Genomic DNA, 15,944 nt, shown 5'->3' on the forward strand with positions numbered 1-15,944 from the left:
AAACTTATGACCTCAGGTTTTAGGGGGGAAAGTTGTGTTTTTATTGTAATTGGTGAATTTATAAATTTGACTCAAACTCAAATTCATGTTTCTGAAGCCAATTATAAAATTTTCTCCTTAATAGCAACTGCATATATTATATAATTCTAATACAAACTCACTGTAATAGAACAACATACTATATGTTTCATATACTCTATATATGCCATCCTTTGTCTTTTTAACTAATATCAAATAATTTATTCCATCCTGCTGATTACATAAATCCTCTGGAGCTTTTGAATCAGTATTATCTGAAAGAATGTTTCTGGTTCACTATTTTCCAGATATGTGTATTGGCCTTTGCTCTTACCAAAACATAGTTTTCCATCCCCAGTAAATCCTTTCAAACACTGACATGTGGCATTTTCTCCCTCTGAAACACACTGAGCCCGTGTACTGCATCCCACAGGACCACAGTCATCAGCATCTGCAAACAGCGAGAACCCCATCAGATTATTTGCAGACCTTAGGGGGAAAATGGGCTTGAATGTTTTGGGTTCTACAGAATATTCCAGTACTTTCTTCCCGAGTTCTGGGACAGCCTAACCTCCAAAGAGAAACAATTAGTTGACCTGTAAGCTATATCTATATTAAAAGGTCCATAAGCTATATGCTCCCATTTACATGCTTTCAGTAAATCTTTAGTCTTAAAGAACTATTGGTGTTCAAAGAGCCCTGTGTGAACTTGTTTATGATTTTTTAAAAAGCATTTGCTTTTTTAAAGCAAACTTGAACTATAAAATTTCCAGGAGTAAATGGACTCAAATATCAAATCTTTTATTGTTTATTTGAGAATTCTCAACCATTATGACTTATGATAGGGGTCAATATATTCTTATCTCCCCAAAAGACACAGACTAATATTTAACAAGTAGGTCTGTGTACCAACATGGCAGAGACACAATAAATAAGAATTTATTACAATAATACAAGATATAATAAAAAGATTTATTGTCAATGTACTAAAATTATGTCTCATATATATGAGAATATGTATGTCACAATGTATGTTTATTGTCAAGATTTATGCAGTGACTTGCAAACCTCAAGGCACTTTTACAAAGTCATGAACCATATAAACTAAATGCTGTAAATGGATCATTTCATTTCATACTCCATTGAAATGCAAATCCCCCAGGGGACAGAGCTGCATGTTGAGCCATAAACATGAGCAAGTTCTTTTTTTTTTTTTTCTTTTGACTACTTATATATATAATCATTCTCCAAATGCCACAGTTGCAGTTGGGGGGATCTGACATACCACAGCAGGATATAAACTATCATCTCTCTATTCACTGGTAAGTTTGCTCATCTGAGTACAGAAGAGGTAAAAGAGCCTTCTAAACTTGCCCATAAATTAAAGAAAGTTAGATGATCTAAGTAGGATTCAGGTTCCATGTGAATGCAGACATTGGGTAATTGCATTTGATTTGCTTAGCTATTTGTGTGAGATTTCTCTTGTGGGAACACATGCCCTTCATTCTTGCTTGGTCACCTCCTGTCACTCATGACTCTTCAAGATGGATAAGTTCAGACTAAAGCAATTATCCATTTGATCTGGCATTTATTTGGAAGACTAGCTCTCAAGTCACAAGGCTTGTTCAGTATATAGTGGACAAGATCCAATTACCCAAGACATTTTAAATCACTTGCAGAATTGCCTTAAATTAGAATATGATTCAGGATTTATTTGGTAACTTGCAAACCCCAAGGCAGCTTTTGCATAATGAAAAGCAATGGATATGCCATTGGGGGGTGGGAGATGGGCTATAGCCAAAGTTCTTTCTTCCACAAGTTAGCTCTGGAAGGAATGAGTGCCTGGGCTTCACATCCCTCTTCTCCAAAATATGGGTGACACTTTTTGTCCAGTCTACTTCACATGATAATTGTAAGGACTTGGGGAAAAAAGTGATTTAAAAAAAAAGACTTGAGAATAATAAATTTTATACATATGTAAATACGGGTGATAAAGAAGAGTATTGTGACAGTCTGAATCAGAATTAGCCTTATCACACTAGAAAAGACTCTTGGGCCTATTAGTTAAACTACGAAAATTAATTTTTAAAAGTACCTGTTACATGAGAGCTGAAAATACAGTGATGGAGAACACAGACAGGGTCTCTGCTTTCTTGTACAATTAGTTACTGAAGTACAGGTAAGATAAGCACTCTCAAGAAACAGCCCCAGGTTCTAAGAGAGCTGAAATAACTCTCATCTCACCTGCTTAGGGGACTAGGAAAAGCTTTCTGCGTGAGATCTGAAGCTGAGATCTGAAGGATACACAGGACTTGAAAGGGTTTAGAAAGAGCACTGTGGGCTGAGAACACAGCATCTGTCTGTTACAGACAAGGCCAGTGTAAGTGAAGCCGGCCATAGAAAGTTGAGGACAGGGCGCCTGGGTGGCTCAGTTGGTTAAGCGACTGCCTTCGGCTCAGGTCATGACCCTGGAGTCCCGGGATCGAGTCCCCCATAGGGCTCCCTGCTCAGCGGGGGGTCTGCTTCTCCCTCTGACCCTCTTCCCTCTTGTGCTGTCTCTCATTCTCTCTCTCAAATAAATAAGATCTTTAAAAAAAAAGAGAGAGAAAAAAAAAGAAAGTTGAGGACAGAGGGGTGCCTGCGTGGCTCAGATGGTTAAGCATCTGCCTTCAGCTCAGGTCATGATCCCAGGGTCCTGGGATCGAGCCCCACATTGGGCTCCCTGCTGAGCAAGGAGCCTGCTTTTCCCTCTCCCTCTGCCTGCCCCTCCCCCTGCTTGTACTCTCTCTCTCTCTGTCAAATAAATAAAAATCTTTAAAAAAAAAAAAGTCGAGCACAGAAAGGCACACACTGAGGCTGGTGAGGTGTGTAAGGACTAGTTCAGCTAGCATCCAGCAGGCCATGTTAAGAATTTTAAATTTTATTCATGAATTTAGAAGAACTCGTTATTTTAGTAAACTTGACAATGAAACCTTTTTATGATTGAATTTGTCTTGTTGTATATAGATCTACTTGCTACATAGCAGTCTGTATGTCTTTGGGGAATAAGAATATATTGATCCTAACCTAAAATCTATTATAGAGTTTTCAAATTCTTTTTAGCATAGACACTTTATTTAAATGAAATCTCACTACAAAATATAAATATGACCCCTTAGCTTAACATGAGTAGAACTAAAACTTTATAGACTAAGACAAAATAGAACCCAATTCAGATGTGGAAGGATGAGGCAGTTTTCACAAAGACAGTCAATTTCATCTATTCTGCACAAGATAAAGTCTCACGTATGAAGCCAAACACAGCCTATTATACAGTATATGTATTCCAAATCTTTGGCCTTCTCATCACTCCCCTATCCCACCCATGTGTCAGTTTACTATCTGTCATTATCTTGGTCTTTGAATCTCCCAAACATGAGTCTTTCAAATTATGCTCTGGGAACCTTCAGGGATCCTTAGCAACTTTTAAATGGTTTTCAATACTGCTAATATTTATTTATACTGTTTTATTCTATCATTTATTTGTCTCTACACCAGATGGTGACCTTGGAGAACAGGGCTATATTTGGCTCATCATCATATCCCTAGTGCTTAGCACAGCATGTAGAAAATTATTAAATAATCACTAAATGAGTAATATTCTTAGTGTGCTGTTTTCTAGACTTTCTCTTGACATGAATTAATTATTTGGTCATAATTTTCAAAAATTTTTGGTAAACTCATTACCTTAATATATCTTAGTCTCAGTTTTCAAATCTGTAAAGTGATGGATTGTGATAAGAATAAAATTAGAACTTATACATATATATGTATTATATATATATATATTATGTGCTTTAAAAAATACTAGAGGGGCGCCTGGGTGGCTCAGTCGGTTAAGCTTCCGACTCTTGATTTTGGTTCAGGTCATGATCTTGGAGTTGTGAGATCGAGACCCATGGTGGGCTCCGTGCTCAGCAGGGAGTCTGCTTGAGATTCTCTCTCCTCTCCCTCTGTGCCCCCCCCCACCCCCCCCAATAAAAAAAAAAAATCTTAAAAAAAAAAAAAAAAAAAAGAATCAAATTAGAGGGTAAAGTGCCTGGTAAACTCTAAAGCTCCATACAAATTATTATTACCAAAAATATCCACCTCTGTGTATTTTATAAAAAAATCATACTGATAAGTTCTTTTTTTTTTTAGAGAGAGGGAGGGAAGAGGGGCCAAAAGAGAGAGAGAGAGAGTCTTAAGCAAGTTCCACACCCACTGGGGAGCCTGATGCAGGGCTCGATCTCACAACACTAAGACCATGACCTGAGCTGCAATCAAGAGTTGGACGCTTAACCAACTGAGCCACCCAGGCACCGCTGTATGGATAAGTTCTTACAGGGAGAGGTAAGCGGTCTCCAGGGTCTTATACACAAACAAAGTAGTCTGTAGACCACAAAAGTTGGATGAGCACTTTCAGTGTATCTAAGGTCTTAATGTGGAGACTTCAAACTTATTTTTAGCCACAGATACTTTGTTAAAATAAAATCTTAGAAATATAAATAAATAAAAGGTTTCAAAGTAGATCTGCACTGATTACAAGTAGAGAGCAGTGAAGAAGGGGTGAGGTTTACAGAGGTTCTAGGGCTGAGTGAAGCCCAGTTTGAATATAGAGTATAAAAGAACTAGGCTCCCTGAAGTTGTTAAATACTGAAAAATTATTTAGCATCTTGGTGATAAATGTGCAATATAGAAGAACACAATTCTAACATTTGCTGTTTGTAAACTCTGGAGCAGCTGAAGCAACCAACCTATATTTGCTTATCAGTTACTATCTACTTTTCACCCTAATGGAAGTATATAGCTAGATGGGCTAAATATCAAAATTACTAGGTATGGATGGGGACACACTCAAATCTGTTCTGTCTTATTTTTCACCTTTGTTTCTAAGTTAGATTTCTTCCAAAAAGTTTCAGTTCAAAGACGCTCAATGAGTAAAGTTCATGTCCAGTCTAACATGGAATCATCTTCCTCAGGCACAAGGTTCAGAAAAGAAGAAGGACCAAAGTTTGAGTCCAAAGTTTGGCTTCACTAGGTTTGTGTACACTTAGCCAAAGTTAGAGAGCTAATTCAGGATTCTAACTGGTAGGATGGAAATTGTTGGAACCAAAGCTATATTGAACTCCTTATTCATACCTGATACCATGATTTCAGCCACTAGCAAATGCTGAGATTCTGTAATGTTATCTTCAAATCCTCTATTCCTGGATAAGACATCCAATGGCATTACTTGATCTGCTTCACTACCTAGTGAAGGGCAGAAGTTACAGTTACTGTACCTTTTATGATCAAGAAAGTTTGATTTAATTTATATTTATGGCTGTTTGCTGGTTTTAAGTTTAGACTTACTCTTACAGTAAGAGCATTCAGGGAAACTAGCAGTGTCCTGATGACTTAGAAAATCTTGCCTGCTATACCATACCCTCCAAGCATCACTCAGCGCACTTGATGGTTGAGGGTCGGGGGAGCCAGAGGGCAAAAAGACAGGACTCTTTTAGGTACTGGCAAAAACAATAAGAGTAGAATACTAAAATCCTTATGGACATAATCAACTCACAGTCACAGCCCACCATCACTAAGGACAAATTAATAAGATGATCTCCCCAACCTGCCTTCCATATACACTCCTTCTCCTTTAGGCTGCTTTAATACTTATTTTAGCCTTATTTTGCCTGTATTTAGAAATGTGGAAGGGCATAAACAAGCCATAATTTAACATAGGTATGGGACCTATGCAATTCCCCAGTACATGGGAAAAATGGATCCCCTAAAACACTAAGTGTGTTCTCTAAGTGTGGTCCATGGACCCCCGGGGCTCCCATTGCACCGAGTCCATAAGGTCAAAACTATTTTCGCAAAATGCAAATACATGGGACATTAGACATTATGTAAGACTGCTGGCATCTCAGCATGAATTAAGGCAATGGTACCAAGCTCAACTAAAGTCATGTTCTTCGCCGCACACATTCTCTCTCTCTCTCTCTCTCACACACACACACACACACAAATCCTGTCTCACTTAAGAAGAACCATGATGAAGCGGTAAGATACTAATTTTTTAAAACCTCAACCATGGAATACTTGGCTCTTTAATATTCTATATAATTAAATGGAAAGTATATATAAAACACTCTGGGTACATTCTGAAGTTATGATGGACGTCTGGTCGTCTGGAGGAAAAGCACTTGCGTACTCTTCGAGTTGCAAACTGAAACTAGCCTCTTTTTTCATTGAACATAATTTTTACTTGAAAGGCTGACTGACAAGGGATGTTATTAACACTTGGAAATTTGGCAAGCGTTTTTTCAAAAATGAGGTGAGTCTGTCGTTTCAAGAAAAAGAATTGACAGTACTTATTGCCAATGATAAAAGTTCAGCTTTCAAGTGAAAAGTAGAATTCTGAAAAATTTTCTCCACTACCCTGAGCTTGATGAAAATCCCAAAACTCAAAGACCTGTCTAATGAGTTTGATGGTAACAATTAATGAATGTGACTTGTAAGTGTGTGTGACGCTTGGAAGATACACACAACTCAGCCAATCCGTATTTCCAAATGACCAACATAATGCCACAAAATCATGCATTGGTAAAAGAGCCACTCAAAGTACAAAACAGACCACTGGATTTTAACATCGCCGGTTACAAAAAGTTTATTGATACGGCTTCAGATTCCACACTGCAACTATGGTTTAAGAATGACCTTTCCAGTTCTGCCATGGTATCAAAAGAAGATATACAAAAAAGTCATCTGAAAAGGCTATTAAATGATCAATCCTCTCTTTTCCAAATCCATGTCTATGTGAGGTCAGATTTTCTTCGTAGGCTTCAACCAAAACAACACAGCAACAGATTTAACATAGAAGCAGATATGAGAATCCAGCTGCCCTATATTAAGCCAGACATTAGGATATAAATGCAAAACAGTGCCATTATGCTCACTATATATTTTTGTTTTAGAAAATCATTATTTTGGGCGCCTGGGTGGCTCAGTTGGTTAAGCGACTGCCTTCGGCTCAGGTCATGATCCTGGAGTCCCGGGATCGAGTCCCGCATCGGGCTCCCTGCTTGGCAGGGAGTCTGCTTCTCCCTCTGACCCTCCTCCCTCTCATGCTCTCTGTCTCTCATTCTCTCTCTCTCAAATAAATAAATAAAATCTTTAAAAAAAAAATCGTTATTTTATTTATTTCCCTAAAAATATGTTCTGCTCATACATATTGGAATATTATTGTAAGTTTAATAGATATATTTTTTAAACTTTTAGTTTTAATTTCTAATATTATAAATATTGATAGATATAACCCACATTAGCAAAAGCTCTTTGGGGTTTTCAATTATGTTTAGGAGTGAAAAGGGGTCCTTGGGTGACACCTGGTGTCCAACTCTTGATTTTGGCTCAGGTCATGATCTCAGGGTTGTGGCCCTGAGCCCCAGTGTCAGGCTCTGTGCTCAGTGGGGAGGCGCACACACTCTCTCTCTCTAAGATAAATAAATAAATCTTTTAAAACAAGAGTGTAAAGGGGTCCTAAAACCAAAAATATTGAGAACTCTTTTTCTAAAGCAACAATCAATAGAAAATTCTGAAAATCCAAAATCACCAGTTCTGGTCCATGGATAATCAACCCACTTGTTTGCTGCTAATCTATCACCTAACTTATACCATGCCTACTAGATAAACGAATTAAAAAAAAATCTTTAATAACATTTAAATTCTTTTTGGTATGAAGATATCAAGAGATGAATCCAATGACTCCTTCATTGCTTGCATACATATTCAAGGGAAGCAAATCAGCACTACTGGTTACACAACACATTTGATTTCTTCTTCCTTCCTCTTCCTCAAAGTCATATTTAGTTTTTTAAACATGGATCATAAGCCTTCTCAGGCCACATTCCCTACAGTTATTTACTATCCTAAAGTTATTTACTATAAAGGACTTTGTTTTTCATATTAAGACCAGTTATGTAGTAGAAGGATTGTATATGACTACGCTAAAATTGAGGCCATAAAATGCCTAAACAAAATGTCTCTGAACATTATCTGGGGTGGTAAAATGCTGGCATATTTTTTCCAAGTTTGGGCCACTCCACTGTAAATGGGGGGCTGGAGGACTGGAACTCAACATTTTGGATATTATCTTTTGTTTGTTAATTTTATAACTAGAAGAGGTCAATTGAATTTAGTCTTTAATAAGGAGCCCAAACACATCAGAGGAGAAAAACAAACAAAACAAAAATACTTGGCATCCCTAAAAGCAGGGAAGCTTTTGGGGGGGCAGTGGTGCAGAGGGAGAGAGGGAATCTTTAAGCAGGCTCCACGTCTAGCACAGAGCCTGATGCAGGGCTCCATCTCACAACCCTGGGATCATGACCTGAGCTGAAACCAAGAGTCAGACGCTTAACTGACTGAGCCACCCAGGTGCCCCAAAGCAGGGAAGCTTTTAATAATACAAAATATTAAACATGAGCAAAAGCATAGAGATTGATGTATAACTATATTCCTGAGCCAAAATAAGATACTTTAGCCATACAATTTATCATCTTACCTGCCGGTATCTGGTGACCATTCAGAGCCAGACACGTTTTCCCATCTGGGGCTTTCACAAAACCTTCACGACACAAACACTGAGCAGTTCCAAACCTTTCTTGGCAAATATGTTCACAGCCTCCATTTTGATGTAAGCAGGGCTGTGCTCCTTGGGGGGAGAAAGGTACATTCACAGATGGGCTTGGAGATCAAAAAAGTGCCATTGATACAAGTCACAGGGTACAGCCTTTGGGGGGAGAAACTCAGCATATCTAAATGGAGCCTATATCAAGAGCTATTTCAGAAGAGTTCCTAATGGAGCCAGTTCTAAGATCAGCTCAGAATGTTATTACCTTGTGAGTATTTATTGAGTATAGCCAGTACTTTGGTAAGAAGCTCTTTAGGCAGATGTGATCCCTATTTCCTGACTCATAATCTAGTCAAACTGACAAAGGGCAATTCAGAAGGAAGTTATTATAGGACACTGAATGATGCTCACTCACAGGCACTCTGGGGGATGGGGGGCTTAGGGAAAGGCCCCAGTAGAGATAGAAGCTTCTACTGCAGCTGTCTAAATCGCCCCCATCCCTCATCCTCACCCTCAGTGACTTTAACCCAAGACTCCTTGAAAAGGAACAATTTAAGTAGAAGCTGGTCAGGAGAAGTCAACATGAGAATGGAGAGATAAAGCCCAAATTCACTATCAGATTGTCTCAATTTAAACCCAATCCAAATCTCAGGAAATCTTAATATCTACCCAAATTAGTGAGAATTGCAATATCCCCCTCCTCCTCTCCTATCAGTTAAAATAGTTACAGATGCCAGCCAAAGAAACACTGTGTGACATGTCCAGTGTACCTGGTTTTGCCAATGGATGAACTACAACCAGTGATGAAGGCTTCAGCATGCTGCCTCGGAGACGTACCCGATTTTTGCCAGTCCTCTTGTTCACCCTTATTACCGATGGCATTGTCCAATCCGAGAACCACACATGATCCTCAAACACAGCCACAGCAAATGGGTGCCCTGGAAGCAGTTTAAATCCATTACATACATCTTGTCTTTGCCATGAATATTCTTAAAAGAACAAGGCTTACAACATGCTCACACAATTCCCACACTAAAGCATTCTTTTAATAGAGCTGCTAAGCAAGATACATGCCCCTACTTTTGCCTGCAGCAAGGAGACCCAGATGATGAGGGAACCTCCTTTTAGAATGGGAACCGCGGGGTATGAGGTCCTCACACTGTCACACAGCATTTGGGGAGTGGGAGAATGTGGGCTGACTGACAGAGTATCAAGAAGGAGGAGGCCAGGGCGGCAATGTTTCTGTGTTTGGTGATTCTGTCACTATAGACTAAACTTCAGTGAGTTCTTTTACCTCTCTTTGCATTAAGTTCCTTGTCTTCTGAGTGGCAACAGTAAGTAGTAGACTAAATTCACAGGTCGTTGTAAGGATCTTTAACAATTTGAAGTAACTAAATAGTAGTCTCCTTAAATTCCCATCTCCAGCAACACATTTCCCTGCATCGGACCCCCACCTCCTTATCTCTCCTGTTATCTAGTATTAGTGCTTTGGCCTGTACTTCTGGTCTCATTCTTCCTGCCTTCTCTTGCACCTTGTTCTGTCAATCACCCCTTTCTTTTACATCTTCACTCTCTTCATTCTACTAGCTGCCTTCTCTTAGCTGATTAATATCCTCATCTCCCAGGCCCCTCTAGCTTCCTTTTGTCTTTTTCCTTCCCTTATTAGCCAAGCTGTTTAAAAGTCATTTATTATCTACTGCCTCCATTTTCATGGCGCCTATCAACCCCTAAGTGGGCTCTTCTGACCCCACCTCCACTAACCCACCCCTACACACCCCTGCAACTGCCCTGATAAGATATTCAAGTATTTATAGTAAGCAGGGAAATGCTGGAATACACTATCTCAAGGGGCTAGAGGCTAAAGCTAGGGAGCCCCAAATTTGGAAGCTTTAATCATGTCCAGTCACATTTCCCAGGCCAGTTTTTTTGCAAATGAGCAATGGATTTGGTGGATTAGAATGACTATCTCCCTCTTCTGGCAGCAAACTCAAATGACTTGTTCTGGTGACAACGAGTCTCCATCCATCATTATTGACCAGGGCCATTAAAATACATTTTAGTCTCTAGCCTTTTGTTCCCAGTTAAAGCCATAAATGCAGCAAGGAAATTTTTTTATATAGCTATAAGGTTTTTGTTGTTGTTGTTATGGCAAAAAACATCTAACGTATCATCTTAACCTAAGCGTACATTTTAGTAGTGCTAAGTACATTCACTTTGTTGTACAGCCAATTTCCAGAACTCTTTTATCTTGCAAAACGGAAACTCTAATATCCATTAAACCACAACTTCCCGTTTCCCACCCCTTTTAGTCACTGGCAAACATCATTCTACTTTTTCTATGAATGTGACTATTCTAGATACTTCAAGTAGATAGAATCATATGGTACTTGTCTTTTGTGACTGGCTTATTTCACTCACCATAATGTCCCCAGGGTTCACCCATGTTGTAGCATGTGTCAGAATTAGCTATGTTTTCTTTTAATCTTTAAAAAAAATTATTTTTCGGGCGCCTGGGTGGCTCAGTTGGTTAAGCGACTGCCTTCGGCTCAGGTCGTGATCCTGGGGTTCCTGGATCGAGTCCCGCATCGGGCTCCCTGCTCGGCAGGGAGTCTGCTTCTCCCTCTGACCCTCCCCCCTCTCATGTGCTCTCTCTCATTCTCTCTCTGTCAAATAAATAAATAAAATCTTTTAAAAATTTTTTTTTCTTATTTTTTTTTTTTTAAAGATTTTTATTTATTTATTTGACAGAGAGAGAGAGACAGTGAGAGCAGGAACACAAGCAGGGGGAGTGGGAGAGGGAGAAGCAGGCTTCCTGCCGAGCAAGGAGCCCGATGTGGGACTCGATCCCAGGACCCCGGGATCATGACCTGAGCCGAAGGCAGACGCTTAACGACTGAGCCACCCAGGCGCCCTTTTTCTTATTTTTAATATTGAGAATTAGCTATAGTTTTTCAACAAATACCTCACACTAGACATAATCTTCCTTATTTTTTTAAATAGAAGAGCCACAGTTGAATGTTAAATGAAGAATGAATTCCTCAGGGGCACCTGGGTGGCTCAGTCAGTAATGTACCCAGCTCTCGATTTCACTTCAAGCCATGATCTCAGAGTCATGATATCGAGCCCTGTGTCAGTCTCCACACTGAGCCCGAAGCCTGCTTAAAATTCTCTCTCTCGCTCTCCCTCTGCCCTCTGCCCCTCCCCTGTCCCTACCGTGCACGCAGTCTCGCAAAAAAAAAAAAAAAAAAAAGAAATGAATGAATGAATCCTTCAATCTTTACATTGAAAACCCAGTGAGCAGCTGAGAAGCCACCTCTCTATGCCAGTAGATGGCACTGTAATGATGGAAATGGTCACTTAAATCTTCTAACAAGTATCTGATAATGGGTTTTTTTAAATTTAAATTCAATTAATTAACATATAATGTATTATTTGTTTCAGGGGTACAAGTCTGTGATTCATCAGTCTTATATAATACCCAGTGCTCATTACAACACATACCCTCCCCAAAGTCCATCAATAATGGCTTTTAATAGGAAGTTGTATTAGTCACAGATTACGGCAGCACAGAAATTATTCACAAAGTATCTGTTATACTTTTTGGTTTAGCATATGGTATCTTTACATTCTGGTTAGGAATTTTCAAATCCCTTTATGCCTTCATATATCAAAGCTATAATTTCCCATTTATTTGGGTGATATATTTTTTTAATAACATACACCCCTACCCCCAGACTCCATGACCTCACAGGAACCATTTTTGTTTTACTCTCTACTGTATCTCCACTTCCCAAGATGATTCAATAAATATCTGTTAAGTGCATGGATGAATAAAGTCTATGTTCTTACATAAGCTTATGACTTATTATAAAGTATACCTTTAATTTTTTAAGGAATCTTAGAAGTATGTAAAATTTTCAATTATACTTATGACCTATTCAATGTATAATACAAATCTAGAAATTCATCTCCTCTAAACCAAAAGAATGGACAAAATAAATATACAGATTATTAATCCACTTCTTCGTAAAAGAGAGAGACCAGATTTTTTGAATCTTCTCAACCAACCAGTTTCTGAATCTCTGAAGCATCTTCAATATCTCTCTGACTCTCATTTTGATATTCAATCTACTCCCAAATCCTCTAAGTTTTTCATTCACAGTGATTTTTTTTCTTAATACTCTAATCCTCCATTCCACTTTGAAATGGCAATGTTCTATCTCAGGCCTTCATCGACTGTTGACTGGACAACTGCTGTAGACTCCCGACTAATTTCCTTCTCTCCAGATTTCAACCCAACCCTTATATTGCTACCTAAGTGGTTATAGTGAGGTGCCAGTCTTATCAAATACATTTCCTGCTCAAGAAAATGCAATGGCTCCTGGTACGTTCAGTATTTCTCTCTCTCTTTTTTAAAGATTTATTTATTTATGAGAGAGGTAGTGCACGCTCACGGGAGTGGGGGGAAGGACAGAGGGGAAGCAGACTTCCCACTGAGCAGGGAGCCCCACATGGGGCTCAATCTCTCTACCTGGAGATATGACCTGAGCTGAAACCAAGAGTTACATGCTTAACCAACTGAGCTACCAAGGCATCCCCAGTATTTCTCTTTTAACATTTAACATAGAATACAGCATTTTAAATATATTTATGAACATACATGACACCCAGTGAAAAATCTGAAAATAGGAAATAAAACTATATGTATTAATCTTTGCATATGAATAGATATTCATTAATAGCTAAAGGTGATAACTATCACAGTTGTACAAATGACATTGTCTAAAACATAACAAATGACAACAACTGAATCAAGTTCTTATTCCTAAAGAGGTCTTAAAATTTTTAATATTTTCATTCTGATTTTGGGAAAACTTGGCAAAGAGAAATGATTATATCTCACTGTGTTTTATCCAGTATTCCAATGTGAAGTTAATCTTTGTAGCTCAGAAATCCCCAGAGAAGTCTGTCAGTCTGTTTGTCTCCATCTCTCTCTCATCATAAGGCTGAGGGAAGGGGGTGTCTGGGGGTGAGTCGGTGTGTGTGTGTGTGTGTAAACACATTTTGTATTTAACACTTGTCAACACTCAGGTCAAGAGGAAGAAATCACCCATCCCAAAGCCTCACCTACATCGTTCTGGGCAAGTCTTTGGCGTTTTGAACCATCCAGATTGGCCATTTCAATCACAGGCAGCTTGGCATCACACCAATACAATTTGTCAGTAAAGTAATCAATCGTTATTCCACTGGGCCAGACCAGATCAGAACTAGCTATAACCAGTCGGCCAATGCCTTGAAGGGAAGAACTTTCAATTCGTGGATTAATCCCCATATCAGTCCAGAATAATCTCCTTTAATCAAGAAAGCATACAACAAATAAAATTTGCATGAAAAAATTCTTCCATTCTTTCATCACTGAAAATGTCAGTGTAAATCACTTTAGAATAAACTGAAGTGGTACGCCAAGGAATATAGAAAGTATAGCAGTGTACATCGGACAAATAATTCTCGATAGCAAAAATTATCTTTTCTATGTAGAACATCTTGGACAGGAAATGCTGAATTAAGGCTCAGATCATTGGATAAAGAAGAAATTATTAGTTTGAAAAATTGTACTATATTACTAATTGAAAATGTGTTCAAGAGCATATTCTTAAATTAGCGTTTCATGCTGCAAAAGGCAATAAAATCTTGTTAACCTGTCCTTCTGCTATGCATTTATAAAACTCACTATATATGTAAAATTACAACATAAAGGAAATTGAATATTTGTTATCTAGTTTTATACAATGTACTCAGTTAACTTGGTCAATTTTAAGTTCCATAAATCGGATGCTGAGGCACATTTTTTTGAGGTCAATATGGTTCATTATCTTTTATACTGGTTTGTTTAGAGATGGTTACATTCTCACTCTTTTAATCATGTGGCTGGCTCCAAATCAATTACCAATTACTGCCAGTATATTATTTCCCATAGACCATCATAAATTCCCATTATAAATAAAATGATGTTTTTAATCCTTGTTTTTTAACAACTAGGAAGGAATCCATTATTCTCCTTAATTCTCTAAACCTAAACTAACATTTGTCACCAATAAGTCACTAATTCACAATTAACAACATAGTCCTCTAATCTTTCATGATTTCTATTTCCACTTATCTAAATCTAGGAATGACCTATCATTCGAACTCATCTGATGTTTTTTTCTGAGTAGAATTCATAAGCCATGCAATCCAAATACCATCCTTCGCTCAGAAATTATTATAAAAATATTATTATAAAAATATTATTTCTATAAAAATATAGATTTTTAAAGAAAATAGTTTTGTGGGCTTGCATCTAATTGGTTAATGAATTACAGCCCACTTCTTTTTTAAAAAATTAAATTGGCTTAAAAGGACAGTTATCTGAATAACAAAATTTTTATGTAAGAATAGAAAGTCAAAAGACATGAAAGGATGAGGAAGTCATGCTAGCTATATCATTTCTGAAAGTTTGAACCAATCTCATGGATTTTCTTGATTTCTTTTTTTTTTTTTAAGTCTCTGTGTGTGTGTGTGTGTGTGTGTGTGTTTAAGATTTTATTTATTTGGCAGAGACACAGCGAGAGAGGGAACACAAGCAGGGGAAGTGGGAGAGGGAGAGGGAGAAGCAGGCTTCCCACTTAGCAGGGAGCCCGATGAGGGGCTCTATCCCAGGACCCTGGGACCATGACCCGAGCCGAAGGCAGATGCTTAACGACTGAGTCACCCCGGTGCCCCGATTTTCTTGATTTCAGATTCCACTGAACACCTGAGGTCTTAAGACAAATTTTGGATACTAGTATATCAAACATGAACTGCCTCATGACCTCTATAGGAAAGTGATTTATTTTCACAAATACTTACTTGGCCATTGGGTGGACAGCAATTCCTCGTGGCTGAGAGATGTCCTCCTTAATGATTATTTCACGATGTTTTCCATTTAAATCACTCCCTTCGATGAGAGATTTCCTAAGATGCATGTAATATAGAGGAGCTTGTTATATCAGCTTTGCTTCTTAAACAAACATACTCCTTTTGCCTGTTACTTACTGAAATGCAAAGATGAGCATTCTAAACTACCTCCATCACATGTGTGCACACACATACACACACTCTCAACACAAGTAAGGGACATCATACGTACACACACGCACACACATCAGGACATACACCCACAAATTCTATTATTTTAAAACAGTCTTTTAATCAGCATCCTAATATTTATCCCACACAACTAAAATACACAGTGAAAGGATAAGGTAAGAGG

The 15,944-nt window shown here is 38.3% G+C and overlaps 1 protein-coding gene across 3 annotated transcripts in view; it reads right to left on the reverse strand.

Moving 5' to 3' along the window:
* Window positions 1-15,944, reverse strand: part of EGF (epidermal growth factor) — a 100,899-nt gene that overhangs the window by 18,109 nt on the left and 66,846 nt on the right. For all 3 annotated transcript variants that reach the window (XM_021684487.1, XM_021684488.1, XM_021684486.1), the window contains 6 exons: window positions 15,542-15,646; window positions 13,781-14,004; window positions 9,424-9,591; window positions 8,585-8,734; window positions 5,179-5,289; window positions 353-469 (listed from right to left, as the gene is read on the reverse strand). In XM_021684487.1, the coding sequence (XP_021540162.1) occupies window positions 353-469; window positions 5,179-5,289; window positions 8,585-8,734; window positions 9,424-9,591; window positions 13,781-14,004; window positions 15,542-15,646 (875 nt within the window). The remainder of the gene's footprint in view (window positions 1-352; window positions 470-5,178; window positions 5,290-8,584; window positions 8,735-9,423; window positions 9,592-13,780; window positions 14,005-15,541; window positions 15,647-15,944) is intronic.

This window comes from Neomonachus schauinslandi, chromosome 2 (assembly GCF_002201575.2).
Source record: "Neomonachus schauinslandi chromosome 2, ASM220157v2, whole genome shotgun sequence".
Taxonomy (NCBI): Eukaryota; Metazoa; Chordata; class Mammalia; order Carnivora; family Phocidae; genus Neomonachus; species Neomonachus schauinslandi.